General features: G+C 38.1%; 1 protein-coding gene across 1 annotated transcript in view; it reads right to left on the bottom strand.

The window, feature by feature from the left end:
- RTN1 (reticulon 1) overlaps positions 1-18,850 on the bottom strand; it is a 296,655-nt gene that overhangs the window by 235,755 nt on the left and 42,050 nt on the right. The window contains exon 2 of the mRNA XM_053697303.1: positions 6,744-7,517. Coding sequence (XP_053553278.1) covers positions 6,744-7,517 — 774 coding nt within the window. The remainder of the gene's footprint in view (positions 1-6,743; positions 7,518-18,850) is intronic.

Here is an 18,850-nt window from a genome sequence, read left to right as displayed (position 1 = left end):
TGATAACAAGTACAAAAAACGTTTTAAAATAAAACCGTTACTGTCACTTTAAATTTTAAACTGAACACACTTTATTACTGCAAATGCGAAAAAACATGAAGGAATTGTTCAAAATGTACCAAATTTTCACCACAGTGTCTTAAAGCCTTAAAAGTATTGCACACCAAATTTGGAAGCTTTAACCCTTAAAATAACGGAACCGGAGCCGTTTTGAACTTTAACCCCTTTACAGTCCCTGGTATCTGCTTTGCTGAGACCCAACCAAGCCCCAAGGGGAATACGATACCAAATGACGCCTTCAGAAAGTCTTTTCTAAGTATCAGAGCTCCTCTCACATGCGACTGCATGCCATGCCTCTCAAAAACAAGTGCGCAACACCGGCGCGAAAATGAGGCTCTGCCTATGCTTTGGGAAAGCCCCTAAAGAATAAGGTGTCTAAAACAGTGCCTGCCGTATTATTATATCAAAATACCCAGATAAAATGATTCCTCAAGGCTAAATATGTGTTAATAATCAATCGATTTAGCCCAAAAAAAGTCTACAGTCTTAATAAGCCCTTTTTGAAGCCCTTATTTACAATCGTAATAAACATGGCTTACCGGATCCCAGAGGGAAAATGACAGCTTCCAGCATTACATCGTCTTGTTAGAATGTGTCATACCTCAAGCAGCAAGAGACTGCTCACTGTTCCCCCAACTGAAGTTAATTGCTCTCAACAGTCCTGTGTGGAACAGCCATGGATTTTAGTGACGGTTGCTAAAATCATTTTCCTCATACAAACAGAAATCTTCATCTCTTTTCTGTTTCTGAGTAAATAGTACATACCAGCACTATTTCAAAATAACAAACTCTTGATTGAATAATAAAAACTACAGTTAAACACTAAAAAACTCTAAGCCATCTCCGTGGAGATGTTGCCTGTACAACGGCAAAGAGAATGACTGGGGTAGGCGGAGCCTAGGAGGGATCATGTGACCAGCTTTGCTGGGCTCTTTGCCATTTCCTGTTGGGGAAGAGAATATCCCACAAGTAAGGATGACGCCGTGGACCGGACACACCTATGTTGGAGAAAGGGCAGTTTGCAGAAGCTTAGATACAAGGTAATCACTGAGGTAAAAAGTATATTAATATAACTGTGTTGGTTATGCAAAACTAGGGAATGGGTAATAAAGGGATTATCTTTCTTTTTAAACAATAAAAATTCTGGTGGAGACTGTCCCTTTAATACTATCAATGTGTGATCAGTGCAATGACCAATTCTATATATTTCTGCATAAGTTTAGAATTAACATTTTTTTTTAAGTTACAATCACTTAAAGGACCATTTCACTGTAAACATTGTTCCCCCTTAAAGGGTTCCATTGACTTGTTATACCAGCTGCATAGTATTAAATGTTTGTACAATTTAGGTTTATTTTAGTATGTGAAATAGCTAGTTTTGCCCTTTCAAATGAGTTGAGCCAACAGATACAGCAAACATCCTTATATTATCTGTCTTTCTCTATACACAATACTTAGGTAATGATGTTGTCATTAATGGAGGTGGTTTCAATAAACAAAACCAGTTATTTAAATTGCAAAAACAAACCTAAAGGAACCATTTCCTATAAATGTAATACTCTGCAGCTAGTACAAGTCATTTCAAAACACACTAAGGGGAACTAAATACAGTACAGTGTCCTTAAAATGCAATTTAAATGAACATTATAATGATTATAGTGTAGTTGTGCTTCACAGTTTGTTTTTAGTTGTTTTTTTATTAAACATACATATTCTAACATTATACCATAAGATACATATACATTAAAGGAACAACATGAGATTTTCTTTCATGATTCAGGTAGAGAATACAATTTTAAACAATATTCCAATTTACTTCTATTATCTAATTTGCTTCATTCTTTAGATATGTTTTGTTGAAGAAATAGCAATGCACACGGGTGAGCCAATCACACAAGGCATCTAAGTGCAGCCACCAATCAGCAGCCACTGAAGCCTATCGAGATATGCTTTAAAGCAAAGGATATCAAGAGAATAAAGCAAATTAGATAATAGAAGTAAATTAGAGAGCTGTTTAAAATTGTGTGCTCTTTCTAAATCATGAAAGAAAAAAAAATGGGTTTCATGTCCCTTTAAACATGGGAATAGCAGATATACTGTAGAAAATAGACCACCTGTGTTTTCAAGCGGTCGTGTTTGCTGTATTAGAAACATCCACAAATCCTGCAAAAAGTGTTTTTTATTAGATGCTGTTGAGAAACTCTCTCTATGCAAATATCAGCGGAGTTTCTATAGTGCAAAGACAGAACAGAAACATTAGAAAACCATAAACCATACCTAAGCCATTTTTTTTCCAAAAGGATTGTAATGGCTGTGTATTTGAAAAGCTCCTAAACCAACTGAGAATCACTACACACAGCTCTTTGAATGGACAGGAACAGGCCCTTTGTGTTTAACCCTTGCAGACAGGGTTAACTATATAATGAAAAGACAAAGAAAGATGGATGTGGCGCTAGTGGACAAGCAACGGTATCTAAATAAATAAAGGAAATTACTAAATAAATTAGACTAAATAAAAAATGCTAGTTGCAATGCACATAATTAATAAGATTTAATACACATAAATACTAAGATTAAATACACCAAACCTATTCACATATAAAATATTAAACACAATACATATAAACACAATATATATATAAATCCTATACCACCGGTGGTTTAAAAGGATAATAGTTATAAAATGGGGTTGTTAAAATCCGCTAAATGCAAGAGTCGTCCATACAATTTAAAAACTGTGCGAAATCTGATCAATTTAAACTGTGCAAATTCTGATCAGGCATCCAATTTCTGAGGCAATACAGGAATCAAAAAGCAGTTTGAGAAGTCTCAATCTCCAGTGATTAATACTGTCAGTGATACAAGAATTTGTAAGGTGCTGCTGGATCTGGGATAGGGGTGTCAATTACCTTGAGAGTGCGACTGCCTTCAGGACAAGGATTCTGTGCTCAGTACCACGTTAACCAGTGTCAAATCCAAGTGGGTGTCCCGGTCGGTCTCAGGTTCCGTTACCCCTCTGTTGAAACCACGATCCGTCGGCGTGTGACGTTATCAGCTCCGTGTACTCCGGATGATCACGTGTTTAGGATATGCGCCAATCAGCTGGAGTCTCCCACGCTGTCAATCCTTTGGCGGTTGGTTTAAAAGTTTTTAGACAGTGACAGAGCGCTCTGGTGTCATACGGTTTAGATGTCAAGGAACAGACATACACATCTACGCGTTTCAGCCTCAATGCGGCCTTTATCAAGATGTCTTTTCTAGTTCCCATATTGTCTATTTATACCTTTATCAATTTCCTGTTTGCCACACTAATCAGTCGTTGATTGGTTAGTTAAATGTTTCCTCCATGTTTCTCCTCCATGTTTTTCTTTTATAATGGCTCTTCAATAAACAATGATTCTTTTAACGGATCTTTTATCATTGCTTCCATAAAAAGTATATGTATATACATAACCCCATAAGTTAAAAAACAATCTAATCTTGTTTAAATTATATAAGTAAAAATATACATTTAAAAGTGCATCCAAAAATGAACAACAAATGTATATATATAAATATAAATCTGCTCATATAAGTTCGCATGAGCTATCTATTCTCATATACTGTGTAATTTATTTGTAAATAGAATATGAGCTAGTTCTTATTTTCCTTATTAACCACCGGTGGTATGGGATTTATATATATTGTGTTTATATGTATTGTGTTTAATATTTTATATGTGAATAGGTTTGGTGTATTTAATCTTAGTATTTATGTGTATTAAATCTTATTAATTATGTGCATTGCAACTAGCATTTTTTATTTAGTCTAATTTATTTAGTAATTTCCTTTATTTATTTAGATACCGTTGCTTGTCCACTAGCGCCACATCCATCTTTCTTTGTATTTCTTGTGTAGAATTGCTTTCAGAGTGCATTTTTTCTTTTGATGTGTGCAGGTATAATATTGGTGTAAAGAAGTTTGAACCCATCTTGTGTTTTTTATATAATGAAAGTTCACCTGGCCAGTGAGCCAATCAGGAGCAGGCTTATGTATGTATACTCTATGTGGTAGATTTATTAAGCAGCGGATGCTGCAATCTACACCCAAAGTTTCCGGCTCACCGGAAACAGAAGTTGAGAAGCCGCGGTCGTAGGACAGCAGCTCCTTAACTCGTGGCGGACTGCAATCATCCAGAAAAGATACGATCGGGATGATTGGCACCACCAGAAATGCTTGTGCAATGTTAAATGCTGACAGCGTATGCTACAGCGAATCATTTCCGCTTGCCATTTGTTAAATCGGCCCCTATTTATGTATGTGCCACATATTTATTTGAAGCAATAAAAGATCCTGGGTGCCTAGTTTGGGATGCATTTAAAAGGATAGAAAGATCAAAAATGAAATGTGCAACAGTGTATTTAAAGGGACACTGAACCCAAATTTTTTCTTTTGTGATTCAGATAGAGTATGACATTTTAAGCAACTTTCTAATTTACTCCTATAATCAAATTTTCTTCATTCTCTTGGTATCTTTATTTGAAATGCAAGAATGTAAGTTTAGATGCCGGCCCATTTCTGGTGAACAACCTGGGTTGTTCTTGCTGATTGGTGGATAAATTCATCCACCAATAAAAAAGTGCTGTCTAGAGTTGGACAAAAAAAAGCTTAGATGCATTATTTTTCAAATAAAGATAGCAAGAAAACGAATGAAAAATTGATAATAGGAGCAAATTAAAAAGTTGCTTAAAGGGACAGTCTAGTTAAAAAAAAACTTTCAAGATTCAGATAGGGCATGTAATTTTAAACAATTTTCCAATATACTTTTATCACAAATTTTTCTTTGTTCTCTTGGTATTCTTAGTTGAAGCATAACCTAGGAGGTTCATATGCTAATATCTTAGACCTTGAAGGCCGCCTCTTAAGAATGCATTTTAACAGGTTTTTCACCACTAGAGGGTGTTAGTTCATGTTTTTCATATAGATAACACTGTGCTCATGCACGTGAAGTTACCTGTGAGCCATCACTGATTGGCTAAACTGCAAGTCTGTCAAAAGAACTGAAATAAAGGGGCAGTTTGCAGAGGCTTAGATAAAAGATAATCACAGAGGTAAAAAAATATATCAATGTAACTGTGTTGGTTATGCAAAACTGGGGAATAGGTAAAAAAGGGATTATCTATCTCAGGGGCGTATTTAGGTTTTTTTGCTGCCCTAGGCACTCAAAATTCTGCTGCCCCCCCCCAACCCCACCCCAGGTTTAAGGCCGTTTTTTAGACATAATATTTTTGGGGCAGGGTGTAAAAAATTTTTTTACAAAAAAATGTCTTTTTAAGTAGATGTTCACCAGGGCTTGCATTCCCTCTGGTCACACACACACACACATACATATATATATTAAGACATTACTTTGCAAATCAGATGATTAAAGTGTTTATATCAGAAAAAAATATCCTTCACTGTATGATAGTTTGTCAGTAGGTAGTTGTTTAACCTTAAACATCTTCTTTGGTGATTGACAGTTATTTAAGCAAAATATATGCTTGGATAAATATGTAATGAATATACAAACTGGCCATTAAAAGTACTTAAAAATACAACAGTAGTTATGATAGGTTTAGGAATTGTATCCTAGGGGATAAAGTCACATGATACAATCATAATAAAGTATATACTTGTATTAAATGCATACAACATATTTTCAGTTGTGTTTTAAGTCACATAGTTGCATAGATTCAGCAATAAATACTTATTCTTTGCATGTATGACAGATAGACAAACAGTAAATGTACAAGTATTTAGTGACTAATCCGTTTAAGTATTTTAATGCCTAATGAAGATGTATTGAAGGGGGAAAGGCATATGCTGTTTCACAGTGGTCACACTGCATTGTGTAGTCTGTGTGAGTCTCAATCACACGGTGGAGCCAGGAAGAATACCGCATTCCCTCTCAGTCAGGCCAGGCTGCGAGCTCCGCCTCCACTGTCACCACGTCATGCGCACCCACATACAATCCCATAGGATAGCAATAGCCGGGCCAGCCATTTAAGTCATTAGTAATTGGTTGATTTAGCCACCCCGCCCTGAGTTCAGTAGAGTGGCCCTAGGGACTCAAAATTCTGCTGCCCCTTAAAAATCTGCTGCCCTAGGCACCGGCCTTGTTGGCCTATGCCTTAATACGCCCCTGATCTATCTTTTAAAACAATAACAATTCTGGTGTAGACTGTCCCTTTTAAATAACATGCTCTATCTGAATCACAAAAGAAAAAAATTGGGTTCAGTGTCCCTTTAAGTTTCAAATAGAAGCATTTTTGTAATATACTTCCATTAGCAAAAACATCTCCAGTAAAAGTTATTCCTGTTTTTGGTGGCATACGCACATATGCTTTATTGTGGATTGTATGACACAATTTAGTCTTCACTGACACATTACACACCAGCTCTAGCTCACTGGGGATGTGTGGGGTTTGAATGCTAATGCACAGAGCATATGTATGTATGCTGACGAACTGCAGCATTAACTTTTACTAGAATCATTATTTGCAGGGATAAAACAACTAACAAAAACATAAATTTCATTTCAAAAATCAAAAGCTCTAACAAGAGATTGTTTAACACTATATGAACTATTTCATTGTATACTATACTGTGTGTAGCCTTCGTTTAACTGGGAAAGACCAAAGACGACATAAAAACGTTTTTACCTTTTTTCTTGCTTAGAAACGGCACTAAGGCTGGCACCACAGAGCTGGGCTTTCCAGAGACCTTCCGCTGGTAGACTGTTGATTCTACTGGTTTCTTCTGAACTAGTTTTTCTTCTTTCTTGATCAGGGGGATATCTGAACTCATGTCTGCAAGATAGGAACTCTTTAAATAAACAGCGGATTCTGCTAGGTTTTCCATGTTGAGTTTTCTCTCTTTGAAACTGCTTGATTCATAGTCTGAGCCATCAAAACTTTCAGATCTAGAACTTTCCTCCTCTTCTATAATGTCCATTGGTTTCATCATCGGGGAGTCTTGGTCTCTCTTTGGACTCTCCTCGGAGGCTGAGGAACCATCACACGATTCTATGATAAGCTCACTGTCCAGCTCGGCTTCACGTTCCTCTCTTAAAATACTGTATTGTATGGAAGGGGAGGCCGGTGATGGTGGGGGTCCACCCATGTGGCTGAAGGTCATGTAGGCAGATTGCATAGCCTCCTCGGATGCTACGTGATCTTCCGAGACAAGTTCTATCTCAGAATCTCCTGACTCGGCACTGGAGGTCTCATTGTCTAGGGGCATGGGAACAGCTGGTAATTCTGGTTTACTGGTATAATCTGACTTTTCTACATAAACACCAGGAGACTTTTGTTCTTTGTGTGTCTCAGAATGAAATCCATTTGTTCCTTCTTTGGCTTTTATAGCATTGATAAGTTCCTCTTCTGATATACGGTGTTTGCCTTGTGTCTCCCAGTTGGATGTTTCTTTGTTTACATCTGGATTTAAAGAAAAAAAGAAAAACGATTGAGTAACTGGCATCAGAAAACGTTTTGTAGTTTACTTATTTGTATGATCGTCCTCCCACATTGCTTCATCTCCCTTCAAAGAGTCGTTATGACTGTACAGAAAATCTTAGTTATAATAATTAGAAGCTTGAATCTTTATTCTGAAAACTATAGATGACTATGTTACAAATACGGCTACACTATAGTTTGTTGGATTGAGTATTCCATGTTAAATGCTGTTTTTCAAAAAGCTCATAACTTAACAATGGCTCAAAAAAATATAACTGAAATGTGTGACTAGAAACCATGAATATTTAGTAAATCACTTAAAGGGACAGTCTAGTCAAAATTAAACTTTAATGATTCAGATAGTGCATGCAATTTTAAGCAACTTTCTAATTTACTCCGATTATCAATTTTTCTTCGTTCTCTTGGTATCTTTATTTGAATGTAAGCATAGGAGCCGGCCCATTTTTGGTTCAGCACCTGGGTAGCGCTTTCTGATTGGTGTCTAAATGTAGCTATCAATCAGCAAGTGCTAACCAGGGTTCTGAACCAAAAAATGGGCCGGCTCCTATGCTTACATTCAAATAAAGATACCAACGGCTAGATTTGGAGTTTTGTCGGTAACGACCCGAAAAACTAACGCCGGCTTTTTTCTGGCCGCACCATAAAAATAACTCTGGTATTGAGAGACCACATAAAGGCTGCGTTAGGCTCCAAAAAAGGAGCGTAGAGCATTTTTTACGCAGCTTCAACTCTCGATACCAGAGTTGCTTACGGACGCGGCCAGCCTCAAAAACGTGCTCGTGCACGTTTCCCCATAGGAAACAATGGGGCTGTTTGAGCTGAAAAAAAACCAAACACCTGTAAAAAAGCCGCGTTCAGCTCCTAACGCAGCCCCATTGTTTGCTATGCGGTAACCCTTCCTACGTCTGCACCTAACACTCTAACATGTACCCCGAGTCTAAACACCCCTAACCTTACACTTATTAACCCCTAATCTGCCGCCCCCACTATCTCTGACCCCTGCATATTATTATTAACCCCTAATCTGCCGCTCCGTAAACCGCCGCTACTTACATTATCCCTATGTATCCCTAATCTGCTGCCCTAACATCGCCGACCCCTATATTATATTTATTAACCCCTAATCTGCCCCCCACAACGTCGCCTCCACCTGCCTACACTTATTAACCCCTAATCTGCCGACCGGACCTGAGCGCTACTATAATAAAGTTATTAACCCCTAATCCGCCTCACTAACCCTATCATAAATAGTATTAACCCCTAATCTGCCCTCCCTAACATCGCCGACACCTAACTTCAAACATTAACCCCTAATCTGCCGACTGGAGCTCACCGCTATTCTAATAAATGTATTAACCCCTAAAGCTAAGTCTAACCCTAACACTAACACCCCCCTAAGTTAAATATAATTTAAATCTAACGAAATTAATTAACTCTTATTAAATAAATTATTCCTATTTAAAGCTAAATACTTACCTGTAAAATAAATCCTAATATAGCTACAATATAAATTATAATTATATTATAGCTATTTTAGGATTAATATTTATTTTACAGGTAACTTTGTATTTATTTTAACCAGGTACAATAGCTATTAAATAGTTAAGAACTATTTAATAGCTAAAATAGTTAAAATAATTACAAATTTACCTGTAAAAGAAATCCTAACCTAAGTTACAATTAAACCTAACACTAGACTATCAATACATTAATTAAATAAACTACCTACAATTACCTACAATTAACCTAACACTACACTATCAATAAATTAATTAAATACAATTGCTACAAATAAATACAATTAAATAAACTAGCTAAAGTACAAAAAATAAAAAAGAACTAAGTTACAAAAAATAAAAAAATATTTACAAACATAAGAAAAATATTACAACAATTTTAAACTAATTACACCTACTCTAAGCCCCCTAATAAAATAACAAAGCCCCCCAAAATATATTGTAAATTACTAAAGTTCAAAGCTCTTTTACCTTACCAGCCCTGAACAGGGCCCTTTGCGGGGCATGCCCCAAGAAATACAGCTCTTTTGCCTGTAAAAAAAAACATACAATCCCCCCCCCCAACATTACAACCCACCACCCACATACCCCTAATCTAACCCAAACCCCCCTTAAATAAACCTAACACTAAGCCCCTGAAGATCTTCCTACCTTGTCTTCACCTCACCAGGTATCACCGATCCGTCCTGAAGAGCTCCTCCGATGTCCTGATCCAAGCCCAAGCGGGGGGCTGAAGAGGTCCATGATCCGGCTGAAGTCTTCATCCAAGCGGGGCAGAAGAGGTCTTCCATCCGATTGAAGTCTTCATCCAAGCGGCATCCATCCGGAGCGAAGCGGCAGCATCCTGAAGATCTCCCCCGCGGAACATCCATCCTGGCCGACGACTGAACGACGAATGACGGTTCCTTTAAATGATGTCATCCAAGATGGCGTCCCTCGAATTCCGATTGGCTGATAGGATTCTATCAGCCAATCGGAATTAAGGTAGGAATATTCTGATTGGCTGATGGAATCAGCCAATCAGAATCAAGTTCAATCCGATTGGCTGATCCAATCAGCCAATCAGATTGAGCTTGCATTCTATTGGCTGATCGGAACAGCCAATAGAATGCGAGCTCAATCTGATTGGCTGATCGGATCAGCCAATCGGATTGAACTTGATTCTGATTGGCTGATTCCATCAGCCAATCAGAATATTCCTACCTTAATTCCGATTGGCTGATAGAATCCTATCAGCCAATCGGAATTCGAGGGCTCGCCATCTTGGATGACGTCATTTAAAGGAACCGTCATTCGTCGTTCAGTCGTCGGCCAGGATGGATGTTCCGCGGTGGAGGTCTTCAGGATGCTGCCGCTTCGCTCCGGATGGATGCCGCTTGGATGAAGACTTCAATCGGATGGAAGACCTCTTCTGCCCCGCTTGGATGAAGACTTCAGCCGGATCATGGACCTCTTCAGCCCCCCGCTTGGGCTTGGATCAGGACATCGGAGGAGCTCTTCTGGAAGGATCGGTGTGATACCCGGTGAGGTGAAGACAAGGTAGGATGATCTTCAGGGGCTTAGTGTTAGGTTTATTTAAGGGGGGTTTGGGTTAGATTAGGGGTATGTGGGTGGTGGGTTGTAATGTTGGGGGGCTTGGGTATTGTATGTTTTTTTTTTACAGGCAAAAGAGCTGTATTTCTTGGGGCATGCCCCGCAAAGGGCCCTGTTCAGGGCTGGTAAGGTAAAAGAGCTTTGAACTTTAGTAATTTACAATAGGGTAGGGCATTTTTTTATTTTGGGGGGCTTTGTTATTTTATTAGGGGGCTTAGAGTAGGTGTAATTAGTTTAAAATTGTTGTAATATTTTTCTTATGTTTGTAAATATTTTTTTATTTTTTGTAACTTAGTTCTTTTTTATTTTTTGTACTTTAGTTAGTTTATTTAATTGTATTTATTTGTAGCAATTGTATTTAATTAATTTATTGATAGTGTAGTGTTAGGTTAATTGTAGATAATTGTAGGTAGTTTATTTAATTAATTTATTGATAGTCTAGTGTTAGGTTTAATTGTAACTTAGGTTAGGATTTCTTTTACAGGTAAATTTGTAATTATTTTAACTATTTTAGCTATTAAATAGTTCTTAAATATTTAATAGCTATTGTACCTGGTTAAAATAAATACAAAGTTACCTGTAAAATAAATATAAATCCTAAAATAGCTATAATATAATTATAATTTATATTGTAGCTATATTAGGATTTATTTTACAGGTAAGTATTTAGCTTTAAATAGGAATAATTTATTTAATAAGAGTTAATTAATTTCGTTAGATTTAAATTATATTTAATTTAGGGGGGTGTTAGTGTTAGGGTTAGACTTAGCTTTAGGGGTTAATACATTTATTAGAATAGCGGTGAGCTCCGGTCGGCAGATTAGGGGTTAATGTTTGAAGTTAGGTGTCGGAGATGTTAGGGAGGGCAGATTAGGGGTTAATACTATTTATTATAGGGTTAGTGAGGCGGATTAGGGGTTAATAACTTTATTATAGTAGCGCTCAGGTCCGCTCGGCAGATTAGGGGTTAATAAGTGTAGGCAGGTGGAGGCGACGTTGAGGGGGGCAGATTAGGGGTTAATAAATATAATATAGGGGTCGGCGGTGTTAGGGGCAGCAGATTAGGGGTACATAAGGATAACGTAGGTGGCGGCGCTTTGCGGTCGGCAGATTAGGGGTTAATAAGTGTAGGCAGGTGGAGGCGACATTGTGGGGGGCAGGTTAGGGGTTAATAAATATAATACAGGGGTCGGAAGTGTTAGGGGCAGCAGATTAGGGGTACATAAGGATAACGTAGGTGGCGGTCGGCAGATTAGGGGTTAAAAAAAATTATTTGAGTGTCGGCGATGTGGGGGGACCTCGGTTTAGGGGTGCATAGGTAGTTTATGGGTGTTAGTGTACTTTAGAGTACAGTAGTTAAGAGCTTTATAAACCGGCGTTAGCCCAGAAAGCTCTTAACTACTGACTTTTTTCCTGCGGCTGGAGTTTTGTCGTTAGATTTCTAACGCTCACTTCAGCCACGACTCTAAATACCGGAGTTAGAAAAATCCCATTGAAAAGATAGGATACGCAATTGACGTAAGGGGATCTGCGGTATGGAAAAGTCGCGGCTGAAAAGTGAGCGTTAGACCCTATTTTGAGTGACTCCAAATACCGGCGGTAGCCTAAAACCAGCGTTAGGAGCCTCTAACGCTGGTTTTCACGGCTAACGCCAAACTCCAAATCTAGGCCCAAGAGAACGAAGAAAAATTGATAATAGGAGTAAATTAGAAAGTTGCTTAAAATTGCTGCTCTATCTGAATCATGAAAGTTTAATTTTGACTAGAGTGTCCCTTTAAGAATATTTTTAGGTATTAAGAAGTCAAAATGGATATTTTTAATTTATAAGGATTTTTACACACAACTATTGCGAACTATATAGCCGGTCTTTATTTGATTGAAAACCAAGCGGTAGATCCAGACATATGTGTTTTTATTTTGATTCTGCTCACACATGTCAAGGTAAGGTATGGGTTAATTGTGGGGTGGTTATATTAGCAAAAATGGTTCTAGTAAAAGTTATGACTGTTTTTTGGCAGCATACGCACATATGCTGTGAGGGCCCATAATGCCTACTCAGAGAGTTAGAAGGGGCTCGTATGATATTCCACATACCAATGTCAGCTCTCTGAGCTTGAATACTGGTGCACAGGCCCTCACAGCATATGTACGTATGCTGCTGAAAAACAGAATTTTTGCTAATTGAAGTATATTGCAAATATGATTCTATTTACAACTGAAATGCACCTATTCACGTTCAACTTTCACCTTTCTATCCATTTAAGTTACTGTTGTCTCTCTGGTTTCTGCAATCTTGTAGCCCCCAATGAGATTCTATTGCTGGGCGTTCCAGGTTGTTTTGTGACATTCTAGAGGTGTGGTCTGGCTATTTTACCAAAACCTTAAAGGGACACTATACACTCATTTTCATATAACTGCATGTAATAGACACTACTATAAAGAATAAGATGCACAGATACTGATATAAAAATCCAGTATAAAACTGTTTAAAAACTTACTTAGAAGCTCTCAGTTTAGCTCTGTTGAAAAGAAAGCTGGAAAGCCCACTGCAAGTGGCAAATAAGACCCTCCCCCCCTCCTCCTTCTTTTGCATATGAAATGACCCTTTACACAAACAGGAGCAAGCTGGAGTAGGTTGCTGACGGTATTCTCATAAAACTTTGGGGCTTGGTTAGGAGTCTGAAAATCAGAGCAATGTTCTTTAAAAATAAGCAAAACTATACATTTTTGAGGGATTGAAAAAAAAAAGATAATATTCCCTGCGTAAAGCATCTCGTGGTCTGGTCTCACTGTAACAAAGCTTTGATTTGTTTTGTGACGTCTGTTTCCTGAACTTGTTCTGTGTAGTGAAAAGGTATCAGTAGTGAGACCAGAAGCTCCGCTGGTTTTAAAGGAACTTACAACTCACAGCTGACGAGGGACGGTTGCAAATCTTTATGTTATTTCAAGAGGTAAGTTCAGTGAGATGTTAGTTTTATCAACAAGTTTTGTTAGCCAGTGGCTCAGTGCTAAATATAAAAAGCCTAATTTCATACTCATATTCTGCCATTTTCTCCTTGTATAGCTATATATTGATCGGTCTGTCTAGTTATATGGCTCTGCATTGCAAAGTGCCATAAAACATTTTCGGCTAGATTACGAGTTTTGCAGCGTTAACAGCTCCTAACGCTGCTTTTTCACTACCGCTGGTATTACGAGTCTTGCACGTTTAGGGGCACAGCACACTTTTTTGGCCTTACCGCAAACCGAATTACGTAAAGTTCGTAAACCCTTTTTTCTATGGGACTTCCATAGCGCTGGTATTACGAGTTTGTCCTGGGAGGCCAAAAAGTGAGCGGTACACCCTCTACCGCCAAGATTCCTAACGCATTCTAAAGTCAGTAGTTATGAGTTTTACACTACAACGCTGTAGCATAAAACTCCTAACTAAAGTGCTAAAAAGTACACTAACACCAATAAACTACCTATTAACCCCTAAACCGAGGCCCTCCTGCATCGCAATCACTATAATAAAATTTTTAACCCCTAATCTGATGCTCTGGACATCGCCGCCACTAGAATAAACATATTAACCCCTAAACTGCCACACTCCCACCTCGCAAACACTAGTTAAATATTATTAACCCCTAATCTGCCGCCCCTTACATCGCCGCCACCTACATTATACTTATTAACCCCTAATCTTCCGCTCCGACCATCGCCACAACCTACATTATATTTATTAACCCCTAATTTGCCGTCCCCAACATCGCCGACACCTACATTATATTTATTAACCCCTAATCTCCCTCCCCCAATGTCGCCGCAACCTACCTACATTTATTAACCCCAAATCTGCCGCCTCCAACATCGCTGCCACTATTCTAAATTTATTAACCCCTAAACCTAAGTCTAACCCTAACACCCCGTAACTTAAATATAATTTAAATAAATCTAAATAAAATTACTATCATTAACTAAATTATTCCTATTTAAAACTAAATACTTACCTATAAAATAAACCCTAAGCTAGCTACAATATAACTAATAGTTACATTGTATCTAGCTTAGGGTTTATTTTTATTTTACAGGCAAGTTTGTATTTATTTTAACTAGGTAGAATAGTTACTAAATAGTTATTAACTATTTAATAACTACCTAGCTAAAATAAATACAAATTACCTGTAAAATAAAACCTAACCTAAGTTACAATAACATCTAACATTACACTACAATTAAATAAATTCCCTAAATTAAATACAATTAAATAAATTAAAGAAAATTAGCTAAATCACAAAAAACAACACTAAATTACAGAAAATAAAAAACAAATTACAAGATCTTTAAACTAATTACACCTAATCTAAGAGCCCCCCCCCCCCCCGAAAATAAAAAAAACCCTAGCCTAAACTAAACTACCAACAGTGGTGTCACTAGGGGGTGCGGGCCAAAAAAAAAAATTTTTTTTATTGAAATTCAAAGAAATACAATGTTGAGATGCATAGATTTTTTTATTATAGGCTGGCATTTGTGAACATTAGTGGGACTGGGGAAGTTGTAGACACACAATTTTTTTGCCCCTTGAGCCAGTGCTGCAATTTCAACAAATAGTTTTCCTGGCTGCTTTTGCTTGTTTGTACTTTGCTCCTCCCCTGCTCAATTTCACTATGAATGTTGTGGGCGTGCCGTGGGGCTTGCAAAGTTGCGCTGCTAGCCTAAACCTGCCTGCCTATCTGTGCTCACTGTTCAGTGACATGCGGCAAAGGGCTGTGCACTGACAGACTTGGAACAGAGTCAGAGAGCAGAATTTTCATAGTTTGCGCTCCTAAACCTTTTCTTCGGTGATTTATTTTAGAGTGCTCTGTTTATCTTTCATTTGATGTTCTGCTGAGCCAGGGAGCAGCTCTAGACATGAGCTTCATAATTAATGCAGTGCAGTTTACATATTTTGTATGTGTGTATCTGTGTTTTTGTGTGTGTGTTTTTGTGTGTGTGTCTGAGTGTGTTTCCGAGTGTTTGTGTGTGCATCTGAGTATGTTTTTAAGTGTGTCTGAGTGTTTGTATGTGTGTTTGCCTGTGTTTTTGTGTGTGTCTGCTTTCTGGGGGGGGGGTGACACCATGACTTACCGCACTGGGTGACACCAACCCTAGTGATGCCACTGACTACCAATAGCCCTTAAAAGGATTGAGCTCACATTCTATTGGCTGATTGGAACAGCCAATAGAATGCCAGCTCAATCCTATTGGCTGATTGCATCAGCCAATAGGATTTTTTCTACCTTAATTCCGATTGGCTGATAGAATTCTATCAGCCAATCGGAATCTAAGGGACACCATATTGGATGACGTCACTTAAAGAGATATTCATTCCGAAGAAGACGTTGTTTGAAGAGGATGCTCCACGCCGGATGTCTTGAAGATGGAGCCGCTCAGTGTTGGAAGGATGAAGATAGAAGATGCCATCTGGATGAAGACTTCTGCCCATCTGGAGGACCACTTCTGACTGTCTGGAGGACAATTTCTGCCGGCTTCGTTGAGGACATCTTGCCACTTGGATGAAGACTTCTCCCGGTAAGTGAATCTTCAGGGGTTAGTGTTAGGATTTTTTAAGGGTGTATTGGGTGGGTTTTATTTTTAAGGGCAATGCCCATCCAAATGCCCTTTTTAGGGCATTTTTTTTTAGTTAGGGTTTCATTTGGGGGGTTGGTTGTGTGGGTGGTGGGTTTTACTGTTGGGGGGGGTGTTTGTATTTTTTTTTACAGTTAAAAGAGCTGATTTCTTTGGGGCAATGCCCTGCAAAAGGGCTATTGGTAGTTTAGTTTAGGCTAGGTTTTTTTTTATTTTGGGGGGGCTTTTTTATTTTGATAGAACTCTTAGATTAGGTGTAATTAGTTTAAAGATCTTGTCATTTGTTTTTTATTTTCTGTAATTTAGTGTTTTTTTTGTGATTTAGCTAATTTAATTTAATTTATTTAATTGTATTTAATTTAGGGAATTTATTTAATTGTAGTGTAGTGTTAGGTGTTAGTGTAACTTAGGTTAGGTTTTACTTTACAGGTAAATTTGTATTTATTTTAGCTAGGTAGTTATTAAATAGTTAATAACTATTTAATAAGTATTCTACCTAGTTAAAATAAATACAAACTTGCCTGTAAAATAAAAATAACACCTAACCTAGATACAATGTAACTATTAGTTATATTGTAGCTAGCTTAGGGTTTATTTTACAGGTAAGTATTTAGTTGAAATAGGAATTATTTAGGTAATGATAGTAATTTTATTTAGATTTATTTAAATTATATTTAAGTTAGGGGGTGTTAGGGTTAGACAGGTGTAGGGGGTTAATAAATTTAGAATAGTGGCGGCGACGTTGGGGGCGGCAGATTAGGGGTTAATAAATGTAGGTAGATTGCGGCGACATTGGGGGAGGGAGATTAGGGGTTAATAAATATAATGTAGGTGTTGGCGATGTTGGGGGCAGCAGATTAGGGATAATATAATGTAGGTGGCGGCGATGGCCGGAGTGGCAGATTAGGGGTTAATAAGTATAATTTAGGTGTCGGCGATGTCGAGGGCGGCAGATTAGGGGTTAATAAGTGTAAGATTAGGGGTGTTTAGACTCAGGGTTCATGTTAGGGTGTTAGGTGTAAACATAACTTTAGTTTCCCCATAGGAATCAATGGGGCTGCGTTACTGAGAATTACGCTGCTTTTTGGCAGGTGTTAGACTTTTTATCAGCTGGTTCTCCCCATTGATGTCTATGGGAAATCGTGCACGAGCACATACAACCAGCTCACCGCTGACTTAAGCAGCGCTAGTATTGAAGTGTCAATTTTGCTCTACACTCACTTTTTGTCTTTTAACGCTGGGTTTGTAAAAACCTGTAATACCAGCGCTGCAGGTAAGTGAGCAGTGAAAAAAAAAACTGCACGTTCGCACCACACAGCTCATAACGCAAAACTCATAATCTGGCCGTTTGAGTTTTATGCATATTATAAAAGGGTTAACTTAGGTAAAACAGTGTGTGAAAAAAGTGTAAAATTATTTTAATAAAATTTCCAAAAATCTGCAAATTTACTGACAAGTGTAGCCTGCTCCAGCCCCCCTTATCAGTGTCCTACTCCAAACCATGTGGTATCATATAACAAAGTGTGCACGTGAGGATAATTACTTATGAAAGTAAGGGGGGTTGAGAAGGGACAACAGGTACTACTATTGTTTGTTGCCAAGAGGCTTGCTCGTTTTCATGGGGATAATGTCATATGCTTTGTGAAAGCTTCAGTATTATACTGTGCACTGATTTAGTCAGGTGTCATGTGACTGCCCTCAACGAGTGCATTCTGCTGAAGCTATGGCCTGGATAGCACCTTCCATATATGGAAATGCCCAGGGGGAGCTTGCTGCAAACAAAACTATGCCTGAATTAAAGGGGTTAATGAGGGTTAAAACAGAAGCTTTGGTTGCATTATATATTTAGAAACTTATGTTAGTTCATACTGGGTTTTTTTATGTCCCATTAACTGAATACCAACTATTCAAATTCCCTTCTAAAATATACAACAGCAATTTGTTTCCAGAATTATCATTTATTTTTTACAATTTTGGTCCTTCTGACACATTAACACTGGTACCTATAGCACGACTTGACAGAATAGCCAACCAGAAAATAAAGGAGGTTCCTTTCTAACATTGGGTTAGTGGTCAAGCAGGGGGCTGGTGTGGTTGTCAAGGGAGTCTCTATATCTACCAGGAGGTCCAGCTGGGGTTGGGGGCTAATTTTGTTGAGGTTAGCTTTGTAAGTGCTTAGGGTGGCTGAGGTTTATAGAGGTTATTGGGGCCAACGCAATTAGATTTAATAGCAGCTAGGCAAGGCCAGTGCAGTTAAATAGTTAAGAAGGGTCAGTGTGGTTTGAGTTAATATTGGCTAGGGGTGAAGCAGTTAGGAAGGTTATGGTTAGGAAAGGCTAATGCAATTAAATCATTAAAATCAATTGGAGGGGCAATTTAGGTAAGGGTTAATAACTCTAGAGGGGCACTGTGGCTTGGGTTAATAATGGCTAGAGGTGAAGCAGTTAGGATTACAAGAACGAGCATGGCACAGTTAGGTTTAATAGTGGTGTGTAAAGGATATGGTTTGGGTTAATAGTGGTGTGTAAAGGATATGGTTTGGGTTAATAGTGGTGTGTAAAGGATATGGTTTGGGTT

This window comes from Bombina bombina, chromosome 1 (genome assembly GCF_027579735.1).
Source record: "Bombina bombina isolate aBomBom1 chromosome 1, aBomBom1.pri, whole genome shotgun sequence".
Taxonomy (NCBI): Eukaryota; Metazoa; Chordata; class Amphibia; order Anura; family Bombinatoridae; genus Bombina; species Bombina bombina.
This window is presented reverse-complemented; position numbering and strand designations above follow the sequence as displayed.